The sequence below is a fragment of the Chaetodon trifascialis genome, chromosome 8 (genome assembly GCF_039877785.1).
Source record: "Chaetodon trifascialis isolate fChaTrf1 chromosome 8, fChaTrf1.hap1, whole genome shotgun sequence".
NCBI lineage: Eukaryota > Metazoa > Chordata > Actinopteri > Chaetodontiformes > Chaetodontidae > Chaetodon > Chaetodon trifascialis.
The window spans coordinates 19428213-19454127 of NC_092063.1; the positions used below are offsets into that span (position 1 = coordinate 19428213).

At 42.1% G+C, this 25915-nt stretch overlaps 3 protein-coding genes across 5 annotated transcripts in view; all 3 read right to left on the reverse strand.

Annotated features, from left to right (window-relative positions):
* Window positions 1-25915, reverse strand: part of tmem115 (transmembrane protein 115) — a 131679-nt gene that overhangs the window by 27497 nt on the left and 78267 nt on the right. The gene's annotated exons all lie outside the window — the stretch shown is intronic.
* borcs6 (BLOC-1 related complex subunit 6) lies at window positions 664-9587 on the reverse strand. 2 transcript variants are annotated; one of them, XM_070969323.1, is made up of 7 exons: window positions 9529-9587; window positions 7424-8067; window positions 6890-7073; window positions 6477-6659; window positions 3779-3942; window positions 3606-3689; window positions 664-3331 (listed from the first exon to the last, which is right to left on the reverse strand). In XM_070969323.1, the coding sequence occupies exons 2-7, from the start codon at window positions 8054-8056 to the stop codon at window positions 3206-3208; spliced, it is 1374 nt and encodes a 457-aa protein (XP_070825424.1). In that variant the 5' UTR covers window positions 8057-8067; window positions 9529-9587; the 3' UTR covers window positions 664-3205. The 2 variants fall into 2 exon arrangements, with proteins under 2 accessions (XP_070825424.1, XP_070825425.1); XM_070969324.1 differs by having other exon boundaries at window positions 7424-8064; window positions 9529-9559.
* The window catches only part of sema3h (sema domain, immunoglobulin domain (Ig), short basic domain, secreted, (semaphorin) 3H), a 55898-nt gene continuing 44806 nt past the window's right edge, over window positions 14824-25915 (reverse strand). Inside the window, exons 10-18 of one of the 2 annotated variants that reach the window (XM_070968588.1) lie at window positions 25455-25599; window positions 25152-25241; window positions 24397-24526; window positions 24209-24297; window positions 22957-22998; window positions 22081-22238; window positions 21386-21447; window positions 20655-20797; window positions 14824-20519 (exon numbers count right to left, since the gene is read on the reverse strand). In XM_070968588.1, the coding sequence (XP_070824689.1) occupies window positions 20061-20519; window positions 20655-20797; window positions 21386-21447; window positions 22081-22238; window positions 22957-22998; window positions 24209-24297; window positions 24397-24526; window positions 25152-25241; window positions 25455-25599 (1318 nt within the window). In that variant the 3' untranslated portion in view covers window positions 14824-20060. The remainder of the gene's footprint in view (window positions 20520-20654; window positions 20798-21385; window positions 21448-22080; window positions 22239-22956; window positions 22999-24208; window positions 24298-24396; window positions 24527-25151; window positions 25242-25454; window positions 25600-25915) is intronic. The other variant, XM_070968589.1, reaches the window with a different exon arrangement.

Here is a 25915-nt window from a genome sequence, read left to right on the forward strand (position 1 = left end):
CTTTACGTTGTGTGTCTTCAGAGGCTGATCTGCTGAACTGCAGCACTAATTCTCTGAGCTCTCCAGCCCCCTCTGCCTGAGCTCTGGTGAAACTGCACCATTCAACAACCCTTTTCGACAGGTCACCGTAGGAAAAGCACCCGTGTAAATAATGAAATGAATAATGGCTGGATTCCATTTAGGAGCTTCACTGGCAGGGCCCTGGTCCCAGTGCATGTGGTCTTTGTCTCTTTGTGCTTTTCCTGCTGTGACAAGTCAAAATATCTGCTGTGGAAAAGGTCCACTGATCTCAAAAGCATGTAATTAAAACTCCTTTACTATAATTGAGGATCTGTTCATTCAAAGGAGAAACCTCTAAAGAACTTATTCAGTACTTCAGTGCATAACAGGCAACCTGCATATAAAGCATGTATATCTTTTTTTCAGTCAGTGTTTTTTTATATTTCTTAGTGCTCCTTGAGGCAGTGTACCACACACACACACACACACACACACACACACACACACACACACACACACACACACACACACACACACACACACACACACACACACACACACACACACACACACACACACACACACACACACACACACACACACACACACACACACACACACACACACACACACACAGATATATAAATCACTACATTTGTTTTTGCAGCTCATGTAAATTTATTTTGTTATTTTTCATTAAAATATACACTCAAGACAAAGGGTATCTAAATCATTTTTTAGTTACAGAAACAGATCATATGTACACGGGTGCATCTGATTGTACAACAGGAAATGAATTAATCATACATTTATTTATATCATGACCAAGAAAATGACATTTCTTCTCATATCCTCCTGGATCCCTTCTCACCTTGAAAATCTACTAAGACTCCCGAATGTCCACCCTCTGGACATTTTTACCTTCATCTGCAAAAGAGCACTTACATATTTACAACCGTGGACATCTTTTAGTCAGTTTCAGTATCATCAAGGTGAGCCAGGATAATAATATTCTCTAATATAAGCTTTTTAATGATGCTCGCTAATCCTCTTTGAACTTTTACCAGACAGTCTTCACAAAGTTTTGCAAACAAGGTGAGGGAAAGTGACACTGAGACAAAGAGCAGACTTTACACTGAATGCAATCTGGGCCAATAACATGATCTTCTCCCACAGAGGTGAAAACACATTAACAGGCGCTGAGCTGCATGTAGAGACAGTTCAGACAATGCAGAGCTAAGATTAAAATGTCTACTTACTTTGCTTGCACTATTGCTCTGATAACGTTCTGTAGATGAAATCCTTCAGTAGTTGCTTTGGAAAAATCGTACAATGAGAGTGTTGCACGAGCCGTGAGTGTCCACAACAGCAACACTACTTGAGCCAAATTACATATTGCCTGCCATCAGTAATAGGTACATGTACGAGTAATAGAGTATAAATCTAGTACACGTACGATGATCTACTACAAGCTTCCCTCCAGTGCAATGACAGAAGTACCACAGTCTCTTTATTAAATCAAGTATAATGCTCCATGAGGGCAAATGGCTTCAGGCTGGTAAAGTTACAGTCATTCTGTAGCTGTTATCATTGAGTAAATTAATACTCACTTTGCAAGCAAATAAATGTGATAGTCCAGGTTAGTTCACATCCGAAGGTTGCGTCCCGACTCCATCCACCGACGTTTAAGCGATTATTCTCCTGCGTCCAGTCTTTTCAGCGTTGAGGAAAACAAAAGCGAGGACACGCTGCACAGCAATTTAACGGCCGTTTGTGTGATTGGTCTGTGAGTGTTCAGTACAATGAGAAGTGAACCTTAACTGATCTGAATTTAATTTAGTCAAAGCAGAATCAATGCAGAGTTTTGCTCCAAACAATGTCATGGATTCCAAATTGAGCTCTTCTAATACATATAAAGAGGCTGTATCAACACCGACTGAACATGATCAAATTAATGACACTGTGTAATTCATTAGCTACTGACATGCCTGGAAATTAAAAGATGTTCAACAGCTTCAGAGATCATGAAAAATCTTCAAGGTTGACTAAATCTAACCACCTTGCATGATGTGTTTTCACTTTTGATGACATTAACGAGTTGAATCATAAGTGTAGGCTACATAAGATATTTTCCAAGTTAAGTTCTTGAAAACATCTTGGATTACACTGAAACAGAGGAGGAGGGTGAGATCTTAGACCTAATGACACATGGCTGGTGGTAGATTTAAATAAGAGAAGCACATCTGAGCATCTGAGAATCTGAGCAGATGAAGTGAAACACTTTCATCACTTTCAACAAACACTTTCAAGCAGCATTTGAGCTAAAAGGCCAAATGCTCTGCGGGCCTGTTCAATGGAAAAAAATCTGGCTGTACTGGTCAGTTCCCAGCAACACAAAGAAGCTGTTTAATTGAAAAATCAAGTATGCAGAGAAAATTGAATAAATAAACATAAAAAATACACACAGGCAGAGATGATGCTCCCCCCTTCTTCATTTAGCCTGCAGTGAAAGAACATGATCTGTGTTGCATAAGATTAAAAAATAGTCTTTTTCTTCATGTGCAAAAGTCACTGTCTTCTGAACAGTTCATGCTGACCTCTCCGTGAGCCAAGAGAGAGGCAGAGAGAGAAACATCGCCCCCATGTGGGGAAGAAAGGTTAGTGCAATCTGAGCCAAGCGGGCTGGACGGGATGATGACACACGATTCCTCTTTAGACTGTTTCATGGAGAGGGGTGTCTATCCACGCATCTTCATGGGCCTGTTTGCTTGTGTGTGTGTGTGTGTGTGTGTGTGTGTGTGTGTGTGTGTGTGTGTGTGCGCACATGTATGTGTGTTCAGGGCACTTGACCAAGTGTCTCCAAAACAAGTTAATTAGTGAGGTTTAGTTTCAACTTCATTAGAAAACATGAGGTTGCTTTAAAAAAAACAAAGGAAGAAGAAGCTCAGCCCTGGGAGCAAATCGAGCCCGATACAATCTCACAACACAAACATGGTCATCTTCAAGCGGAGGGACTATGAGCGCCAATCATCCAGCATGCCTAGTAGCAATGGTTCCAGGAATCCGGAGGTGCACGTATTTATGGCTGCAGTGTGTGTGTGCTACCTGCAGAGGGGTGGGTTTACTTGCAGACAGCCTCGTTCGGTCATGTGCTTGATGTCGGATCTTTGCAGCTGGGATGTGTATTTGTGCTGGACAAGTGGGGTTACTTGCAGATGGCCTCTAGAGCATCCAGAGTGCGTTTGATGTCACGGATCTGCGCAGCCAGGGTGTGTATGGGCTGCATGGAACGATCCAGCTCCTCACAGCGAGCCATCAGTGTGTACATGCCCTACAGGAGCCGAAAGGTAAGGAAGCCATAAAAAAGCTGCAGCCGAATCATAAGGAGGTGAAAGCATGGGAACATGACAATAATACAAACAAGGACAGGGTTGTCGCACGCACGCACACACACGCACACACACACACACACACACACACACACACACACACACACACACACACACACACACACACACACACACACACACACACACACACACACACACACACACACACACACACACACACACACACACACACACCACACACTCACTCAGTGTCACCTTTATACTCATGTCAACAGACTCTCCCAGGCTGTCCACTGAGTCTCTGTAGGTCTGGATGTAGCCCACACTCAGAGCTGTCATCTGCATGAACAGACAGAGAGACCAATCTGATACACAGAGAGCAACAAAAGATGCTGTTAAAGAAAAGCTAAGAGAGCTTTTAGACTCACATTCTGGATGGTTCCATTGAGGCTCCGCATCATCATCTCCACACTGTGCGCCACTTCCTGGGTGTGTCTCTGAAGATCCAACAGGACGGCGGGATCAATGGGAGGGATATCTGCTGGTCTCCGTGACAATCCCCTGCTTCGGTAGATGGGACCAGAGCAGTCCGCTGGTGAGAAATAATTATGAAATCAGATGCATAATATTTAATAGCAGGGCTGCAACTAGTGGTTATTTTCTAGAGTCACATGTAAACAGACCCCATTATTCAAAGAGCCTGTTTTGTTCGAATAAAAGAATTTGAGAAGCAGGAACTGACCGTCAGAGTTACTCAGAGTACATTTTCAATTGATTGAACCATGCAGACGTTCATACAGACCACCCAAACAGTCAGTCAGGCAGAGAAAGGCAGAGGGTGATGTAAATCCAAACAGGCACAACCTGTGTGCAAGCACAAGCTAAAACTGACTCCCTACAAAAAAATGTGAGGAAGGAAAAAATAGACAAAATGACACACCAATTATACACCAGAGCAAGTGAAGCATTATTCCCATTTATAGAAAGCCTGACTCCTAAGACTGCCTGCACAGATTTAAACAAATTATGGCACAATTGGTTTGAATCATTAAATCTTGGGAGAACAGAAAACATGTGTGGCCAGTGGACCCAAAAAAAATTTGGGCCATCTCTGAAACCGGTTCCTGTCGGGCTGCAGCAGGACCTCAGTTATAAATCCCTCCAGTCTAAACAAAGTCTGTGAGTCATCCATCCTAATTGAATCAGCAGGTAGAGGGAATGAGCTGCCACAGAGGGCGTATTGACTGTGTTCCTGTGTTTAAATTGAGTGGCCAGTTTAGCTGACGTTCTAATCCAGGGGGCTTTTTCTCCGAGAGAAGGGCAGCGGTTCAGAGTCTTTCTTCTGGAAAATCTGACAAGACAGATGGCTGCTAACAGACAGACTGTGCTAAATCAACCTGGACGAGAGATCATTTGATTTCTGAAATGGCGATATATGTGTAACCTTTTGGAAGATGATCAGTTTCAATTTCTGTGGGTTTAAGTCTCTGTTGCCTTGTTAAAATGCAGTATAAGGCTAATTAAATCAGCCGGGAAAGAGTGAGAAGATGGAGAGAATGAGGGCAAAGTGTCTTCATCAAATTTTAATTATTAATCTAAAAATCTCACCCAGAGAGGTCTCTCATGATGAAGCTGGTTAAATGAATTCAATGAACAAACCTGAGATGTTCTTGTTTCAGAGAAGGTTTCTCTATGTGTTTCAAATCAAACCACACAGTACAGGACAAGCAGCTGATGCCAGCGTTCCTGAGACACTGCTTCTAAACCCAGTGTCAAAACTAAAACCTGAAGAACACGAGAAAAACTCAACGACTGTAACAGTATAAACAGTCACATGGCCGTCAAACAGGGTCCGATAGCGATCAGACAGTTTTGATTCTTCCATTGTTTATTTGTCGAACTACCTGCAACATCCCTCATGTGGAGATGTCTGAGCAGATAAGAAAAGCAGTTCAGAAACCTGGACGAGGTGTTTACATACCACAAATGTTCTAAATGTTCTGGACTTGACTGATAAACGTGCATTTTGTAGAGTTTCTGTTGCCATGTCAACACTCCACTATTCGTCTACCAAAGCTATAATGAGCACACACTGGACTTCCAAACTGAAACTGATTTCTCTCCTCATCAGCCTTTCTGGTATCAGTTTCACACATTTGCCCCTAACAGTCTTTTTTTAATATATTCAGCCAGCATGTCAAATGATGATGCTAAACTAATTACTCAATAATAATCTTCACACTCACATATGCTAAATTTAACTGAGGGTCTGTGCGCTACCATGAGGCAAGAAGGGGTTGGTACAAAAACTACTCGAAATAGAGGAATAAAAGAAAGTGCACACGAATCTGCATTGCAAATCTTCACTGTAGTCAAGTTAAAATATACTGTATGATCAATAACATAAGTAATAATATGATGAAAAACAGTCTTAAATTAAGTGATTAATAGATTAAGTACAATCAGCCCAGGCTATTCTGCAGGGATCTAGATGATTCATGCAAGCATCCATCAGTTCATCACGAGACAGCAGACACAGCAATTAATTTGCTTAAGACATCGCATCCACTCTTCATTACTTCTTATGGTTTGGACATGACCAACCTTATGCATAAATGACGAGTAGTGGCTGACTGGGCCTGTTTGTCTTTTCAGGGAAAAACTGGCTGTGAATGTGACGGAAAGTCAGATACCTCGCACTGCAGTTTCACCACCACTGCCAATAAATATGCTATTAACCTACTGAAATACGATTTCAGACACCTCGTTCTACTGCAGAAATTCCACACAGTTCTTCTATTTGGAGACTTGTGACCCTCAAATGTAACACAGTCATGAAAGCAACCTGTTTGGAAGCACTATATGCACTATATGTCCGACACATCAGAACACAACTGTATCCTGTACACACATTTCTTCTGCACATGTCAAATACTGCACAGTAAAGAACACACCAACCGATAAAGACATAGATACTTTAAAAATAAACTCTCTCTGATGCAAACAACAATGTAAGTCTATGTCTCTGTGTGCACACAGACACACACCTACAGGAAGTCTAAATCCTCTCCACTTAAGGACTGAATTTATGAAATCTTGTGAGGTTTGCTTCTGCTGCATACTCACAGTCACTGCAGTCCAGACTGGGCTTGGAGCTCATTTTAATTTTCTGCTCCAGGTTCTTGGTGATGAAATTAGTCAGGTCTCCTTCATGGCTGACAGTCCCCTCTAGCTCCAGAGCGGAGGAAATTGTGGCCCGTCGGCCCTCTGACTGGCCACCTCTGCCGCCTCCCCGGGCCCCCGAAGCACCTGTGCAGAATACGCCAAAACCATCTGTATAAAACTGTAAAACACTGCCAGTAATCATTGGCCTATTTAATTATGGAGCCCTGACTGAACACAGTGACAATTTTCAATGCTTTTTCTATTAAGTTATTGCTTTACTGAATGACTTTTTATGTGTACGTATCAATTCAGGGAAGTAAAGAAAGTAAGAATTGCAATAAACACAATATTAGACCTGTATGGCAGACATTTACCTCCACACGCTTGGCTGATTTCGTCCAGGCTCTTGCTGTCCTGCATGCCCCGGACGTTGCGCACCCAGACCTGTGCCATGACGTGGGGAGGGCAGGGGATCTCATCTGAGGGCAGAAGAGGAGGTGGAGAGGAAGGAGACGAGGTGCTAGGACCAGGGGCTGAGGAGGAGTAGTGTCGTGAAGACTAAAGAGTAGGTGAGGAGGTGAACAAAGAACGGTGTAGAAGAGGAAGGGAAGAGGTTAAATCACTGCTTATTAAATGACGCTCATTAATTATTATGAACCTGACCTCATAGTTACACATTTTATCTTGGTGTTTATAATCATTTCCTTCTCTGTACTGAAGTCTCAGCAGAGAGTCTATTTCAAAGCAGGCTGTGAAGTCCTGATGGCTCCACAACATTTAAAAGCACTTCCTTTAGTTCAGATCATGCTCATTTTCATCCAGTGACTGTTATCATTCCCATGATGCCCTGCAGTCTCTTTGGGGCACATAATCTAATAAACCTGAAAATAATCCTACAGTCCACTCACCTCCACCTCTGTTCTACCTCCTGCACGCTGATGAATCCACTTTTTTCCATTCTTCTCATCATCCTCCTCATCCTGTTTCTCCTTCTCTCCATCCTCCTCCTCCTCCTCCTCCTCCTCCTCCTCCTCCTCCTCATCCTCTTGGCTGCCAGTACCTCCACCTACAGTGTCTGCCTCCACCTGCGGTCTGGATGAGGTGGTAGGGCCTCCTCGCTGAGATGAGTCTTTGGAGTATGCTTCCCACAGCAGAGCTGCACCTGGAGACTCAGCAGCCTGAGAGGCCTCAGGAATGTCTGTATCTTTGGAGCCTGATTCTGAGTCTCCTGTGCATGTGGCAGCGGGGAGGGAGGGGTCTGTCACATGCCAGCTCTGTGATGATAAACTAGATGTTCTCTCATTATTGTACACCGTCGTCTCCAAGCGGCCTTCGCCATCGTAAACTCTGTTTTCCACATCTACGTGATTCTCTGTGTGTCCAAGGGCTCTGTCCTCTGACGCCTCCCTGGGACAGGGCACCCTGCTCCCCCCACATTTCACCGGGACTGGAATGTGAGGGCCATTCTCTGAAGGGACGGGTGTCACAACCCCATTAGCGGTTTCTGGCACTTCTGTGCCAATCACAGGGGAGAGACTCATCCCTCCACCTGCTGGTGAAGAAAAAGAAAATGTTAGAGGAGGAGATTGTAATTTTTTAATCCATATTTAATCCATAATTCAATTAGAGTGCTGTCATATGTCAAAAGGATTTTACCATGTACCACTGCTTACTATGGCTGGGTATCATTTGAAGATTTTCAATAGCAGATCGGTGCCAATACAATACCTGGATTTTGTTATAGATATGAAAACATCTGTTTTTTCAAGGCTCGTTTTTGGAAATATAAAATGTTTTAACCCCTCTCCCTTGCTGGATGCATCAGTGTTATGTTAAGGACTTTACCAAAATAAAATACAACCTGAAGTCAAAAATGTTTCTTAATTAAAATCAGAAAAAAGTGATACTCATTAGTTCTGAGGTTCGACACCCAGACATCGGGGTGGCGATATGGGTAAAATCCTCTATTATAGAACATATGGTTTTATGTTGTCCATAAACTATTGTATAATGTGGCATAGTACATTTTCAGATGTGATGTTTCAAAGAACAGTCTAATAACATAGGCAGATATACAAGGGAGAGCTTCCACGGTATAGACTGTATATTATTGTCTTCTTATTATTTCATACTTAATATCATATCACATAAACCTACCCAGCACCCTGCTTACGGATGATACATTTCTCTTCAAAACAAGAATAACTGAGAAAACTGTGGTTTTCCTCTTTTTCTCCTGAATGAAGTACAAGAAGCGTTCATGGAAACTGGAAAATTTTGATTCTGAGGAAGGGACTGCGGTGTGGGATTTGCGCAACAACATTTCAACGCTGCAGTTCATAATTTCAAATGCAACTGTTTATCTTCAGCCTTCAGATGTGAAGCTGAGATCTTAGCTTAATGTGTGTTGATATGAAGGCTGTAATTTACGATAATAATCTGATATCTGTACGCCCTTGTACCCTATTATATTAATTTTGACCAAGACTACTGGATCATAATAACAGCTGTTTTGTGGGACAACCTTACCACCTATGGATTACAGCTGTTTTCCCATAAGTGTGACATGACGTAATATAAGGTTGCTTAGCTTAGCACTAGCTTAGACACTAAATTAGTGTTAACACTTGCTTACATTCTCAAGACTTTAATCTAAACGACGCCCGTGAACGTTTAAGATAATTCCGTGAACAAAGACGGCCTTCCGTAACAGACAAACAGGAACAAAGAAACAAAGAAGACATGAAAAATGTTAGTCAGCTTTGAGGAAGTTGATGCACTGTTGTCATTAGCCGCCTAACTAGCTCGCTGTCAACGGCTAATGTTGTTGAATGGTGTTAGCTGGCTAACGCTAGCTTGTCCAGGCCTTTAAATCACAATGTTATCACAGCTTACTTGTGTTGTCTTACATTGCCACATAATAAATGATGACTGACTGTAGAACTTGTATTTATCTATTGACGAGGTCATACAACACTGTCACAAAGCATAATTTAATGAAGAAAACACTCACCAGTGTAGCTTCTATTCAGAAAAAATGTTAAGAAGCAAGCGTGTCCGATATGAAAATCCTTCCCCGCGACGCTCGACAGAATAGTTCCGCCGTGCAAAAATAAAAGCATTTCCAACGACATAATTCAAAATTTTAGTCATGCTAGTTCTTTTCTATTGACACAGCAGTATATCAAGGCGTAACACATTTTTGAAATGAATTAAATAAATTTTACCTTTACTTAGTGGTCATTGCTGTTCATTCATATTCAAAACAGATCTAAATATTTCTATTACACTGCTGCTTCGTGCTGAGCAACATTTAAATACTGTATTTTGTAGGTGTATGACTTTATTTGTCCCTGTCCATACTATCAGGATTCATCCTGCATGTATCTCTGTTCTCCCACAGATGGAGACAAACACCACAGCCCCTCAGGCAATAACTTCCCAAGAATACAAGTTGCATATAAGTAACGCAGAAGTAGAGCGTCCTGACGCACAGACACAGGACGACGCAGGTTGAGCACCCAGCTGCATTGGCAGGTGAGCCTGAAGGGTCCTTGAACTTAACACTGAACCTGAGCCAGTTGTAGGCATGCAGCTCAGTCTGACCCCTCAGCCCTGCCTGAGTACTGCTGTGTAGTTTGATTATTAAAAAAACAAACAAACAAAAAAAACACATATTTTATCAGCTTCCTATGCAAAAATCTTGAAAGTTTAAAAAGTAGGCCACACATACTTTCCTGTGAAATGTGGAGGAATACAAGCAGAAAATAGCATGAAAAGAAAACTCAAGTACAACTACAGAACTTTGGTTAACTGAGTTACATTCCACCACTGCTAATGATATCACAATACACAGGCGCCTTGGTGATCTGTTATATTATTTTCAGTAGGTATGATGATCAGGCAAAACAAAGATTCTCAAATAAAATGAGCAGAATTTAGATTAAAAGCTAAAGCAGAGAACTGCTGCTGTATTTGCAACAGAGTACTAAACCATTTCAGATGATTTTGGGAATCATACTGCTATAATTATTAGTGATAAGATCCCTTTTTGTGACATCATGCTCACAAGATCATCTCCCACTGGTGTCTTATTATTTCCATCAATTCTAGTCTTCATTAAAATCAGTGCAGTTCCTGTGTGCAAAATGACAATTGGTTTTTACACTTTCACACAGTTGTGTAAACTGGCTGTGCAACGGCTGTTCTTGTTGTGCCTCATAAACCACTGATATATTTGATAAATGTGTTTGAAATTATTCAAATTGAACAGACTGGAGAGGAGGTTTAAATAATCAGAAGGTTTCAGCTTTGCCTGTTTGCCTTCACAGTGAAAGCCTGGCCAGCGTCTGTGGCTTTTAAACCCTTAAATGTGGCAAGAAATGACAAACACTGTTGCAGAGGAGGAGAGAGGATTCAAAACCACACCGTCACCACATCTAAAGATCTCGTAAAATATCTAATCTATCCCATCCAATCCAGGCCAGCTGCTCCCTCTCTCTTGGTGGGGATGTAGCTGTTTTGTCCCATTTGTTGCCTCTGCTTTTGTGCCTGAACATCAAAGTCAGAGCACTTCACCTAGAGACAATTAGACCTCAGAATTTCCTAATAGAACACTCAATAACCACTGTGACCCTCACCAGATTTTATTTTTCTTTTTTGGAAGACTGCTGTCAGGGCGAAGCTATTTTAAAAGACAAGAACCGCCACAAGAAAGGCAACATTTAGGAAAATGAGGGATACAGAGCAAAGTGAAAGCACGTGCCTTCAAACAAATGCGGTTTTTCCATAATTGAAGCTGGAGACTGCGTGTTGCACATTGGCAACCACAATGACAGTGAGGGCGCATAAATCACAAATATTAATTGCATCTCAGTTCAGGGGCAGGTCGACCGTGCTCTTCAGACAACTTGAGCTGAACCTGCTCCTCCTCCTCAAATGAGACAGTTAATCCTCACAGAGACCAAAGCTAATGTTGCATTCAGGTGCTCCTCATCAACTTGCAGAACCAGGAGGTTGCTCTCAAATGGCAGACAACGGGATAAACTGTATGACAAGGCCCAAAGGCAAAACCACTCACTCTGATCTCCAATGCAGTTTTTTGTGTTGTAAATATGTCAACATTTCAGCAGAACTTGCTTTCCTCAGACAAAGTGATATGTACCAGTGCCAAGTTAAGTTAATTTCAAATGGAAAATTTATTTTATGACCATAAACTTGATGTAAGTGATATGGAAAGGATATGACAGGTGTTTCCAAAACCAAGACAGTCTTCAGCATAAAGACTGGACGATCCAACCTGATGACCCCACAATTACAAGTCAGGAGGAGGAAAAATCATCAAACATAGACGTCTGTTGAAATATGTGTATATTCAATGATCACGATGTCCTCAAATGTGCAGTGGAATTAGTTTGAGATTCACAGAAGCTGTTTTGGGCAGCTAGCTGTAAAATTCAATGTTAAGCATGAGCAGACAGCTTCATCCAGCATGAGAACTTCACTGAAAGGGATACTGTGGGGAGGTGCACAAACCTCTTATTACACCTAAAAGGCACACATCATAACGGTGAAAAGAAGACTTTCTGGTTGAGCGAGCTCTGGGAAAAAAAACTCTAATGGGTAGATGAGTCACTCTGTGCGGCAAATGCCAAAAGTATCTCCGCCTGAGTGCTTGTTTCCTATCCTGAAGTGTTCTCAAACTCTGTTATGTTGTTTGTTGCGTGTTCCAACTGTGCTGTTTGTTTTTATTGAGTCATTTGGAGGGAACACAAAATACCACTAAATATAAAGCCATTTTGAGTCACTGCTCCTGTAAAGTATAGGTGTTATACCATCGTGTTTTGAATTTCCTGTCTCCTGGGGCTCATATCTCAGTCCAGAGGCGGTTTGGTGATGTCAATCTGTCATTTTGTAACAGGAATATGTGTCTGGAGACAGCTGTTGAAATTGTGGCTGTGGATTGCCGTGAAATTGACAATGCCAGTTCCCTCTGTTGCAATTTGCGGTTTGAACCACCTCCTCACCATCTTCATGAGGTGCGAGATTAGTGAAAAAATGTCAGGCTAGCTTGGTTGTTTAATTGTTTGCAGCTACATGTATGCCCAAAGCCGCCACAGCTGCCCTCGGCCTACCATACTGTACGTGACTGGCCCTGCAAGATTAATTGAGTGCTAAAGAAGTTTTCAAGATATTCAGAGTAATAAGGTAGATAGATTTATTCTGCATGGAGATTTTTTTTTATTCCCAGTTTGAGCTTTACCGTCTGTTGTCAGAGTCCACTCTGGTGCTCCATGATTGCTAACCCTGCATGTGTCAAGTGGTGCAGCCATGATAGTGGCATTGTGAAGTTGTACATAGACATAGCAAGCAAGAAATGTTTTCCATGTTCACCATCTTAGTCTGTTAGGAAGCTAACATTCGCTAATTACTGCCAAACAACGAGCTGAGGCTGATGGAAATAGCCTTTGTTTTACGGATATTTGGTCAAAAACCAAAGTACTGAACAAAGATTCATTTTGACCTGATGATGGCGCTAGATGGAAAGGCAAGTGTTGCTCAGCAAAATCATGAGGATTCATCCTCTCTAGGATGTGAATTTCTACAAAAAATGGGCCAATTGAACTTGTAGATGTTTCACTGGGTAAGTGAAATATTTGACCTGCTGGTGGTGTGGAAAAGTCAGTAGGATTCGTCCTCTGGGAGACCATGAATGTCTATCACATTCCATCACATAGCTGTTGAGGTATTTATTTCTGGACCAAAGTGGTGGACTGAGCCATCCCTGGAGTCCAGAAAACTCATAGCAGCACTGAAGGTAACCAAACTATCACAAAAGACAAGAAGGGCAAAATGTTTCTGTCTGAAACTGTCTGTGATGAGCGTGTGAAATGAAGAATAGTCACAGTCAGTGTTCAGAACCAGTTTCCACTGCTCACATGTCAAAACAAAAGTAGTAGAAGTAGCGTTTCCTAAAAATCCCCCTCCAGACAGTATTTAATATGCTTTGCATGGCCTCAATTGGTAAATTGACACTAATCAGTCAGACAGTCTATTTATTGAAATGAGGTCTAGTGTGCAAGGCTAGGTGGTACCCTTTGGCTATATTACAGTATCAGGAGTCTGTGCAACATAATTGGTATCACAGTGGAGAAGGAATGTCTCATTCTGTACAAAATGCAGCACTACAATGTTCTAATTTCTTTTTAATACAAGGTTTGCTGCTCTGCTGTGATATCTTGTTTCTCAGACTGGAACACAGTCAGTCCTGTCATTTCCTCAAGAACATTCTTGTCCTTGCAAAGTGAATCTCAGCAGTAATAAAAAGCCACGGTTGCCATTGCTGACTACAGCCCATCAAGTTTCAAAAGTAGCGTGCATACATGGCACTACACACAAACAGCGGAAAACAATGAAGGACTGCTGTCCCCTCGTTACCCCAGGGGTTTGGACACAAAAAAGCAACTGAAGGCTGCTGGATATCTGGCTCGATTGTAACATGCCGTTGACCCATCAAATCTCAAGCAGAGCATACCAGTTACTGAGCCTTTAATGAGAAAGTACTGTATGTGGTCACTTTGGCAGGGATGGGTGGTGGTTTGGTATTGTATGGTATGTTACTGTTCTGCAGTGAAGACAGTGATGGACAGTGTGCAAGAGAAATAATGTAGCTGGACTGGAATGAATCCCTGTAATATAACTGTGCACTGATTTGCATGTGCGTCTTCAAAAGATAAATGTCGAATATGAAAGCTGGTCTACTTTGCTGAAAGTCACATATCTGCAAGATGTAAAAACAGCCGCGGGCCTGAGAGGGTTTACATTACCTGAGATTACCTCAGGCCAAATCTTCACTCAACATTACAAACCCTACTTTATTTAAAAGCACAAAGCCTCGTGACTCTACCTTCATAAATCATTTTAACATTGCAACATCACTGCAACAGCTGTTTATTTTGTAAAGAGAAGAACATTTTTTGTTGTTTGTACCTCTGTAAATTTTGGTTCTCACTGACTTTCTGACAGTAAACTCCACAGAGCTACCTCTCAGAAGAGACCAGGATCATACATTTGACTGTGCATTTCAGGTCATTTTCAGGCACAAAAATGTGGGCTCTCTTTTAAAGTTTGATGATGATACATTTTTAAGATGAGCTAACAGGGTTTTAAAGGTTTTTTTTTTTTTTAGTTTAAAAAGCAAAAGCAACCCATGAAAGAGCATAAAATACTTCAACTTATCTAAAAAAAATAGCAATGCATTAACATGGTTGACAGTGTTGGATGTCAATAAACCACAAGACAAAAACATACTCATTTGAAAGCAGACATTTATACATATTTACAAAAAGAGAAGCAAAGTCTCCGCACATGAGGGGAGATTATTTGAGGACTGTTTCATTCCATCTGCAAAGAAATCCTTCTGGAAAATCACAAGAGACGACTATTGACACTGAGATGTAAATACAGCATAACAGAGTGAAACACATGAGGCCGCGCTGTAATGAATGAGGAGCAGCTCTGCACCACGTCTTTGAGGGAAACACTAAATGTTTAAAATGGTCCGCCATAAAAACGTCTCGCAGGAGTTCTGCCTCCTACTCGTGTGGTGTTTGGATCTGACACAAATAGACACACATTACACACTCATATACACACAATATCCACAGGCAGTACATACAAGCTTGATTATTGTCATATTTTTGAGGTTGTTGGATTTGATGCATACTTCTGGGAGAGCAGAGACAAAATAAAAACTCTTAAAGTGGCAGCGTGCTCGAGATGAAATCAAAGTTGGCATCTTCTCTCAAGAAAATGGGGGGTTTGAGATAAAAAAAACAAGCTTTGTTTACCTGCATTCTGGCTAGCGGAACATGTCAACATTTTACAGCCTGCATTTTCCACTCACCAATACGATGTTGTCCCAGAGCTGGTCGATGGTGTCATCTCATTGGTTTTGGCTGCATATAGAGCGCTGAAGTCACTAGCCACTAACCTCTGTAAGGTTTCTTTTATCTGTCTCTGAAAAACTAAAAGGCTTTTATGTCCATTTGTAAAGGAATAGTTCAACATAGCAGCTGCATCCTCTGTTTTTGCCAAGTCTGTGTGCTAAGCTAAGCTAAGCTCAGCTAAGCTTAGTTGCACTCACAGCAGAATGGTATCAGTCTTCTCATCAAAAACTTGACAAGAAAGCAAATAAACATATTTCCCAAGATGTTCCTTTAAGCTAGATTTGTATTCACCGTTGTACTGGATGACACAGTCGCTACTGCACTCCTCAACATTACAACAAAGATTTAACAGCCGTTATTTCGTTAGCATTAACACTACGCAGCTTGCACAGGGCTTTGTCTATGTACTAGCAGCTATCAGTGGCTACTAGTGGCTTTTGTTAGCATTCAGAACAATATCTTGCTCTGAATGCTAACAAAATAACTACCATTTTATCTTGGTTAAATGGTTCATGTCTTAAAATATGAACAGAAAACCCACTTAGTTTAAAGATGCTAGTGTACAACAGAAACTAGCTAGGCGCGAGAGCTAGACTTTGATTCTCTATATTTAAGAGTGTACTTCATATTTTGAGGAACAGGAACAGACAGTATGTAGCTCACAAAAGAATAATTGGTTCAGACTTCACTAGCCAGTACAGTTGTGGATGTTTGTTTTGCTTTGAGGATGAACAGACGAGCCTTTGACAAAGACAGGACACTCTCAAACTATGAACTGCTTGTTGTGTGCGCTCATACAGTGAGTCAGTTTTTATCTGCTGCATTAACACCGTTAAACACTCCTGCGCTCACGTTATGTTTACTTGTCATGCCCTCAATGTCATATTTGACGGCAGTCTGAAAACGCACCAAATTCTGATTTCATTTGGTTCATACCGCCACACTCGCCCACACACCCTTTCGTTTAAGGCGAAGCTCGACCTGACGCTAACACACTCAACTCCCCCATAGGCTCTCTTTCTCCCTTTGCTCAAACACATACATTCGAGAAGTTGCTCAGCGCTGGTGAGCTCTTTCATGTGGCCAAAGCCAAGAAGCCAAAGAGTCGAGCCCATGTTCATATTCTGCGGCCTCTCTCTGCGCTGAGTCGTTCTGGTTTATTTTCCTTTCAGCATCAAAAGTGTCTCAGAGTAGCCTGTTTGACAGATTTACCAGCTTGGTCTCTGAACCTTCATTTCAGCTCCTTTTGCTCTGATCCCACTCATGTCAAACACACACAAAGACACACAGATGCATACTGTACAGGCACTCACACACACATACAGAGATACAACCAGCAGTGCAAAGGGACCGGGACCATGCAGGAGCTAGCATGGGATATATTTACTCTAATACAGGCGGGGCTGCATGCTCAGCATCATCATCATGGTGGGATGAAATTAAATATATGAAAATATGAGAGGCTGTTATTATTGGACTTAACCATCCATGTAAATGCATCTCCTTCCAGTAAATCATTGAAAATATAGTCCAGTTTTACTTTAGTCTGTCTGGCTTTCTCCCGCTCCCACTCCATTTTCGAGCATGAATCTTTTAAACATCAGTAGCACTACATATTTTCATCTCTAATGCAGTCTGATGTGTAAACTACTGCGCTATCTCTGCTGAGCTCAGTTCTGATGATTCAACATCGAGCTTGTATTCATTGTTCAGAGAAACAGACAAACCAATAATGACATTTCAAATACACTTTTATTTCCTACTACCTCGAGCCAAAGCAGGTTTTACTTTCAGATGCCTGCAGGATGGTCCAGATCCTGAAAGAAATGACTGACTGCAGGCGGGACTGATTTGAATTTCTGCAGGAGTGGGAAGGTGCATCAACAGAAGCAGATGGTAGCAATTGGAAATTTAGCATAAAAAAAGGGAAGAAAAGTACTGTGCAGACTTCAGTGTGTGGGCACATATATACAGTTCATGCATACGAAGACAGACCGACAGACACACATTACATAAGCGTCCAGTTTGTGAGACATCTTGGCTGAATTCACTGATTGATGAAGAGCTTTAAGCATTTCCCAAACAAAATCTGACCTCACAACTTCTGAAACCAGCAGTTTCACTCAAGATTAAACAAATAAATACCACGAAGAATAAAGTTAAATAGAGGTGGAACAAGTTGTGCTGGTTTAACATTTTAACATTAAGAACAAATCACAATTCACTGCCGAGCAAAGTCGCTGAAGTCGCTCACATCCCACAGGCCAGAGTCCACTTCACACACATTTCACACTTTCTCAAGTTCCTACTTTGTATAATAAAGGCGTCTTTATTATACATCAGGCCTGCTCCAGACTTTACAGCCAGATGTGATTAGCAGCTGGTGCTCCAGGAGGACCAGCAACACATTACTCCACGTCTATAGTTGAGCTGGCACCTGCTCAAAGTCACCGACGTCTCCATTTGGGTCCGCTTGAGAAACATGCATGATCTGTACAGAGTCTCTTGGCAGTTCAGTTCATTGTTCTGTCCTCCTCGAATCATGTCCATGTGGTATCAAACACCGGTGAAAAATCTTTTTTGAAAGCATTTTTGCGGCCAAAGTTACAGTAGAAACATTTTTTTGTCCAATAGATACGCAGCCTCAAAAATTTCAAAACTGATTCCAAAGACCACTAATTAAACTATCCCTCTGTTTTGCCAAAAATGTCTGCTAGTACTGACCCTGCTTATGATAGGACTCATTAAAACCATTTAAAACACACTGAGTCATGAATGCCAAGAGGAAATGTAAAGTTCTTTCCTGGTCTAATAGCAGCTATGCACATTTTTCCCCAGAAAACCAAGAAGCAAAAACAAAAATGTGTATACTTGTCTGCAAACTGGAGTTGGTGTGCAGATGTTACTTTTGTCATACATAACAATAAATCTACAGTAGCACGTTTCCTAAATCTGTACACTGTCTCCATGTGGGACTGCAACTAACAACTAAACCAATGCTCAAAATAGGACGGAGCATTTTCTCTGACTTTATAAAACACAACAGCTCCGACAATTTTTCCCACACCTATACTAAGCTCTGTGTTGCGTGGCATGAAATCAGTGCCAGAGATGTCTGTGAACCATACCAGCTAACATTTATAAACCTTGAGGAGAACATAATGGGAACCTCTCCTGCAGTGTCTATGCGGCCGCAGCGTCCTGGGAAAGTAGATCTGTAACCTCATCAAAGCTGTCGCCGTGCTTTTCCCTGCCTTTCATCTTCGTGGCCGCGGTCAGCCATCTCGTGGTCAGACCCCACCTATCTGAGGAAACGAACACAAATCTCACAGTAGGTGAACTGTTGGCGTTTATCCATTTGGGGGGAAAAAGATGCAGAAAAGCCATCAGTGCCATTTACTGCTTTTCACAGCCTAGAGTAAATAATTACCTTCTCAAAGCCCATTAATTACACAGAACTGCTAATTATTTTCCACAAAAGTTTTCAGATTGATATGAACTCAATGTTTAACGTCTTTCTTGTTTGTCCAAGTTTGGCTGCTGTTATTTTGAAAACACAAAACTGTTTTAAGAACAGTCTCTGCTGATGTGTTCAAAGATGCTGCGACATTAAGCCTGGCTGCCGCAGAGCAGCCAAATCCTTTTCACCTTGTTTTCTATGTTTGTCTTCATGCTTTCACATTTACCACAACAGAGCTTGTCAATCAAAAGCTTTTGAGTGGTTGAACCTCAAATCCGTGAAGGCCAAGGACGGAGAAACTGAAATGCAATAAATAGTAAAGTTTGGAAAATGCTGCTTGCAGCTGCAATAAGATGACTTTGAAAAAGAAAAGGCAATACATTGTTTGCTATGACGGATTACATATCTGAAGCATTTTGCAAGTTTCTGTAAGAGGATCGACAAAGCGTGCTGAAACGACTGCCTGTAAGGTAAGAAATCAATCTGAAAACATCTGTTTTGCTTTGGAGAATAATTGGCAGTGTGTATGTGACTTGTAATTAATGGGCAAGGACATGCAAAGCCACCAGTATGGTCCTTGAAGGCAGCACTCACTTCAGGGGGGTTGGGTAACTTTTCAAATGTTCAATATTTACTTTTGGAACAAGACTTTTTTTTCTCTGTAGACGCTCCAAATCCTCTCGTATGTCCTTGTCACGGCACAGCGTCACTTAAACTGAGTGATGTGGACATGCCCGTCGTCCTTCATTCAACATGCTATGCAACCTAAGGTACTACGCTACTTTAGCTTCTTTATTCACAAGAGTTTAGTCCAGGTCCGACAGTCTTTGCTGTTCACACCCTCCTGTACATACTTCAGTTGTTTGTGTGTAGCTTCGTTTGAAAGTTCGTCACTATAATGAAAGGATGCTTGTTTTGTTTGTAGATAAGTGCATGCACATGTTACAGTCTCTGTACATACAGTATATGTCTGTCTCAGTGTATAAGTTAAGTGTGTGTGTGTGTGTGTGTGTGTGTGTGTGTGTGTGTGTGTGTGTCTTAGTGTGGACAATAACATAAATGTATGCGTGTGCGTGTGCATGTGTGTGTGTGAGTGTTAAAGTCAATGAAAATCCGCCCTCCTGTACTGCGACACATTCAAGTGCTCCTCGGAGCCCTCTGCTGTGGCTTGCTCCTGCTCTTCCTCCCCGCTGCTCTTCCTCCCCCTCCTCCTCCTCCTCTTCCTCCCCCATGCTTGTGCCTCTCCCCCCTCTCTTTCGCCTTGTTTGGCTCCACCATGATGTCACCGTGGCGACGGTGGTTACGCGGGGGGCGGTATCCCAGTGCCCGGCAGTGCTGGCCGAGGTTTCCTGGGTGAATCAGTGCCATCACGTCTTCGTACCAGGGCTGGCTTCCTGCGTTCTGATAGGACGAGCTGGACCAGGAAGCGAGGAGCCGATTGGCCGAGGGGCTCCAGACGGCGAGGCGGACGGTGACCGCGGTCCAGTGGTAACCGTGCTCCTCCACCTGGCAGTGATAGACGCCGCCGTGAGACAGCTCAGCTTGACGAATCAGGATGCCCCGCTCGATCACCACCACCTGGTCACCTGTCACCACCTGGAGATCAAATGAATATGGGTATGGGTCAGATCCATAAACTGATGATGAAGGCCTTGTGGATGACGTGTGTGTGTGTGTGTGTGTGTGTGTGTGTGTGTGTGTGTGTGTGTGTGTGTTTGTGTGTGTGTGTACCTGGTTGAGCTCAGGACTGTTCTCTCCAGCCTGTTTGTACCAGGTAACAGCAGCATGTCTGGATCGGGGCAGACACTCCAGGTAGGTGCTGTTGCCCTCAGCAACCATCATCACCCTCTGCTCGGCCTCCACCTGCAGCCCAGCTGGATGAACGTGAGAAAGACATGTGGCAGGTTGGACCTCTGGTTTCTGTTAAATGTTAACTCCAAGAATTATTTCTACCTGTGCTGCTCTCCTCTTTAGTATTTCTTCATTAATTTATTAATGTTTTATTTTTTGCCATTTTAAAATAGATTTACTTCGCATTTATTTTCAGTGTGTTTCACTCATTTGTGGAGTTTCTTTATCTGAATTGAGGCTCTGTGGATGGAAGGTATCATAAGCTCCTTCATCACATACTCAATCATACTTTTTTTTTTTTTAAATTTTGGGCCAAATAAATAAAGTGAATGCTGTTACTTTGCATAAGCTGCACACGTTTCATCTACATGTATATGTGGACCAAAACATTACACCCTGTACTATTCACAAATACGACAGTGAAACTGTAAGCTCACTAAATGTCAAATAGGATATGTTCAATATACAGTGATACTTAAAATAAAACCTCCTGTGGCAGAGGCATTGTTAAAGCAGTGTCACACTCACTGCTGGACAAAGGTCACACCACAGTAACTATCTGCAAGAATTAGTGAATGAACCAGCACTTTACAGCAGAATTAGCGGCTCACCTCCCTGTCTGACACACTGAGTTAGTGGATCCTCATCCTCCCCTAAGTGACGAGCATTCCTCCTGTCGAGACAAAGACACAAAAACACAGTAAACAATTAAAAGCTGCTACTCGCTCGAGAGGCTGCAATGTTCGTTACACCTCATGATGTGGAAGTGTTTGACGTAACGAACAATACACTGACAATTTCCCTTGGACAAAAGGGGGGCTAAACAATGTAAAATTTGCCCTATTGAGGGTGGCGCTAGAGGAAAGGAGACAGGGACAATGCAGTAAAAAAAAAAGGTTTAATCCACTTTCCTTTTGCTTTATTGGATATTATACAAAGTGGGAATGATGTCTGATGGTGATGATGGTGGCAGAACAGAAAAGGTCAGAGCCATTACCAAACCATTATCCTTGGTAAATATCACAGAAATATGTCCATATGTCATACTTTGTGATGAAATGGAAAGTGTTGGTCAAGTGGAAAAAATGTTTAAAATTTAATCAGAAAGATCCAAGTTCAGATGTAATGTGAGCCATATTTCAAAACTATCAACAAATGTGGTTTAAATCTAATTAAGAGCAGATCAATTCCATGTGTTTGGCCTTGGCTATTCAGAGTTCAGTGAAAAAAATCTTCAACTGGTGAGGGGAATCCAACATAATCGGATTAGTTATTTAGATGAACCCGTGTGACATGTTGGCCCTACCTGCGTACGGTGGGCATGTAGGGGCTGCAGGCATGTCCGTCCCAGGTGCAGTAGGGATCTCTGGCCAAGCAGCACTCGGCGCAGGCCTGACCGTACAGCTCACACTGATACAAGCCAAGCTGGGACACACCTTCCCTGGAGCCCACGAACAACCACTGCTGGAGATGGAGGAATGAAGAGGGGGGGGATGAAAAATAGAAATAGGGATGGAATGGAAGTGGGAAAGCAATAAACGAGGGAGAGCCAAGAGAGAAAGAAGGCATTCCGTTTGCTCCCGTAAAACAGAGACACATTGACAGTCAACAGCTAAACTAGATTAATTTTCACTCTGACTCACACATCTTACTCACACTGTAGCAATGGCAGTGCGCGGCCACAGGAGTGTGAGTGTGTGTGTGTGTGTGTGTGTGTGTGTGTGTGTGTGTGTGCGTGCGTGTGTGTGTGTCCGAGTGTGTGTGTGAGAGAGAGAGATACACAGCAATGCCTGCTTTTTGTAATCTCGACGTGCGTGCGTGTGTGTGTGTGTGTATCTGGTTGTGTGAGCGAGCTTTAGATTTTTTTCATGAAACCTATTTTAATAATGCAAAGTGTATTTCTGTGTGTGTGTGTGTGTGTGTGTGTGTGTGTGGGCGTATGTGTGCGTGTGTGGCATATCTTCATTATTGTTCTGACTGAGGTAGGGTAACCATAGCAACTGGTGGTGAAGCTGTCCTTGGAGATACAAGGTGGAGAGATGAGTGATAAGCGTGGTGTTGTGCATGTCCGTGTGTGTGTGCGTGTGTGTGTGTGTGTGTGTGTGTGTGTGTGTGTGTGTGTGTCTATGTAAGTGAGTTTGGAAGTTTGAAAGTGAGTTTCTGTGTCTCCCTCATCTGTTACCTTTTTCTTTGAGAGCGTCATGGCTGTCACAGGTGATTTGTGCTGTGAGGAAGAGAGAGAGAAATGAAAACTGAGAACACAAACAGAAATTGTCACTCAGATAGATAGATAGATAGATAGATAGATAGATAGATAGATAGATAGATAGATAGATAGATAGATAGATAGATAGATAGATAGATAGATAGATAGATAGATAGATAGATAGATAGATAAACAGGTAGATAGATAGATAGATAGATAGATAGATAGATAGATAGATAGATAGATAGATAGATAGATAGATAGATAGATAGATAGATAGATAGAATACAAGGGTCAATACATAATGAATCAGGAGGAATAAATGAGGGATTTGTCTGAAAAACTTTGAGTGCGGCTGCAAACCACAACAACAGTTTTAAATAATTCAGAGAGCTGATCTTACAGTCTGGTCATCAGATATGTTTCCATATCACTTTAAAAGGTTTCATAAAGCACATGCTTTTCAGTGGAGAGCAGGAAAAAAACATGGCCTGACCTTTTTCAGAAATCGTAACCACATGATTGAATGATAGTTTTTCTTGCATTTGGAACGTGAGCCTCCAGTAGACCTAATATTGAAAATTGTGAACTGCGGTTGTCTAACATGATAAGAATCTGCAGCTGCAGTGCTTTTGCGTTTGGAGTTTTGGTAACAACTTGTGGATGAAAGTTTACTACATTTCATGTGTACACAGGACATATGTGTGTAGTTACTATGGGAGGCATGATCATCTGTTTCCTCTGTGCACTCAAATTAGAAGGAGCACACCAGTCCTTCTGCCAGTTGCTTGTCTTCTTGAATAAACAAAATCAGGCATGTCTTACATTTTTGCTCAAAATTTCCAGTGTCAGAAAAACATGTTGCCGTGAATTGGTTTCCATTCTTTTCCATATGGTTTAAACAGTGGGCTGTTCAGTGAAACTCATTCATCAGAGTGAACATCATGTTTGCGTTTATTTTTGTCGTGTGGTAATGCAGTCGTAAGCACAGGCTGATTTGAAAAGTCTGTGCTGCATTTCCTCTTCACGGTAATATAACGGTCAGATCAAGTTTGAATAGTCTGATATTTAATTTCATACCACAAGGAAATGGATGGACACCAGCAGCTGCATGAAGAATATATTTAAAAATCTGAAACAACTATGTTAATTAGCTGTAAGCAAAGCACACGTTTATAAAAAAATGGGCTAAAATATCCAAGGCGATGACATAAAGTTTGTGCTGTACCTGAAAGACCTGCAGCTGCTCCAGAGTGACTTCCTGACTCTGACCATGTTCTCTGGGCAGATGAATGGCCTTCAGCACGAGGCCTGAGTCTGCAGAAAAAAAGGAAGAAAAGAACATGTTTTATTGTGAGTCATGTAATCCTACACCCTCAAAAAAACAAGAGAGAAAAGGTCCAACACACACTCTACCTGTGCCGATGAACAGGACGTCGTAGGTGCCGTCCACGGCCTCCACTCTGTCCACCAGCAGTTTGCTGAACTTGTAGTGAACACCCACTCTGACCAGTAGGGGGCGCTCTCCCAGTGGCAGCACATGTTCCTAAAACAATGAGAAAGCTTAGGACAGGGGTTCAAGCTTATCACTCATACATCTGCATCAGGAATGACTGGTTACAGTTAATCAATGAATTATGGTCACACCTCTTGATAAGGCCAGTGGAGTCGAGGCAGACAAAGCTCAGACAGATGAGACACACTCTGTAGCTACGATTTAGGAGCTGATAGCAAAGTTTCCACTGTAATGTTGCCATGACAACATTGTCAATGATAGGGAAATAAGCCACTGTAAAATCATATTCATGTGGGCACAGGATCACTGTGAGTGATCCCCAACATCACTGTATGATCAACATCACTAACAATTTATTGATCAGTAGAAAATTAAAACTTCATAAGGTATTGTATCCATTTACATGTATATGAACAGGGGCTGGGTCCAGACTGACTCGCTGTTTGATCTGGATGTGGAGGTCTGGACTTTATTTTATGGAGAATTCATTCAATTACATTGTTCATCACAGACATATGTTCTCAGTGTTCAACCGGCGTCCCTGTCAGCAGATTTTATTTCTTTATCTGAGCGAAAGAAGGCTTCACCCCACCGCAAAACAGGCCTCAATCTAATTAGATTGGCGTAATGTAATAATGTGAAATATCAGCTGAACCTGCAGCAGTGGGTGAGTCCTGCTGAAGAAGATGACGTCGTCTGGATACTCTCTGGTCGAGCTGTAACTTCCATATGTACTGCTGGGACACTGCGAGACAGAGGAGTGAAAAAATAAAGAGGAGAAGAAAAAGAGAAGAATGTTTGCAAAACACTAAGAAACTTTGATTCAACACTAATTCAACTTCAAAAATAACTTTTCCTCCTTATACTGGTATGAAAATAAGGTATTTATTTTGTTGAATTATTGGCTTTGTCCCAATATCTGAGTGAACGAAGGAGACAGTTTTGAGCATGAACTTACAGTTCCTGGTCGCGGGTAGGGCACCTTGCCTGTAAACTCTGCCCACTTATACTGCGGTCCCTCCTTATGCAGGAAGTTTCCCTTGAAAGCCCGGACCACATCCTCCATTCGGTAAACGCACACTGCCGAACCATTCAGGATATCACTGATAAACCAGAAAGAAGGAGAGCTGTCATTCATCACAGACTCATATACTCTTTCCATCCATCATGCCTCCAGCACGCGTGAATAAAACATAAGCTCAGCATGTCCTTGATGATTTCACTTGATGAGTAGCAATGGTCTTAAAGCAGTAAATTAAATGAGAAAGTGATGTACTGTATGAGGAGCTGTGAGTCATTGTGGCTTTTCAGCTTGAAAGCATCTGAATGCGCTCCAACCCAAAGTCCAGCGTGGATGAATGCGCTGCTTTCAGCACATCTGTCCCCACAACCCATCCCATCCACTGTAGTTAAGATCAT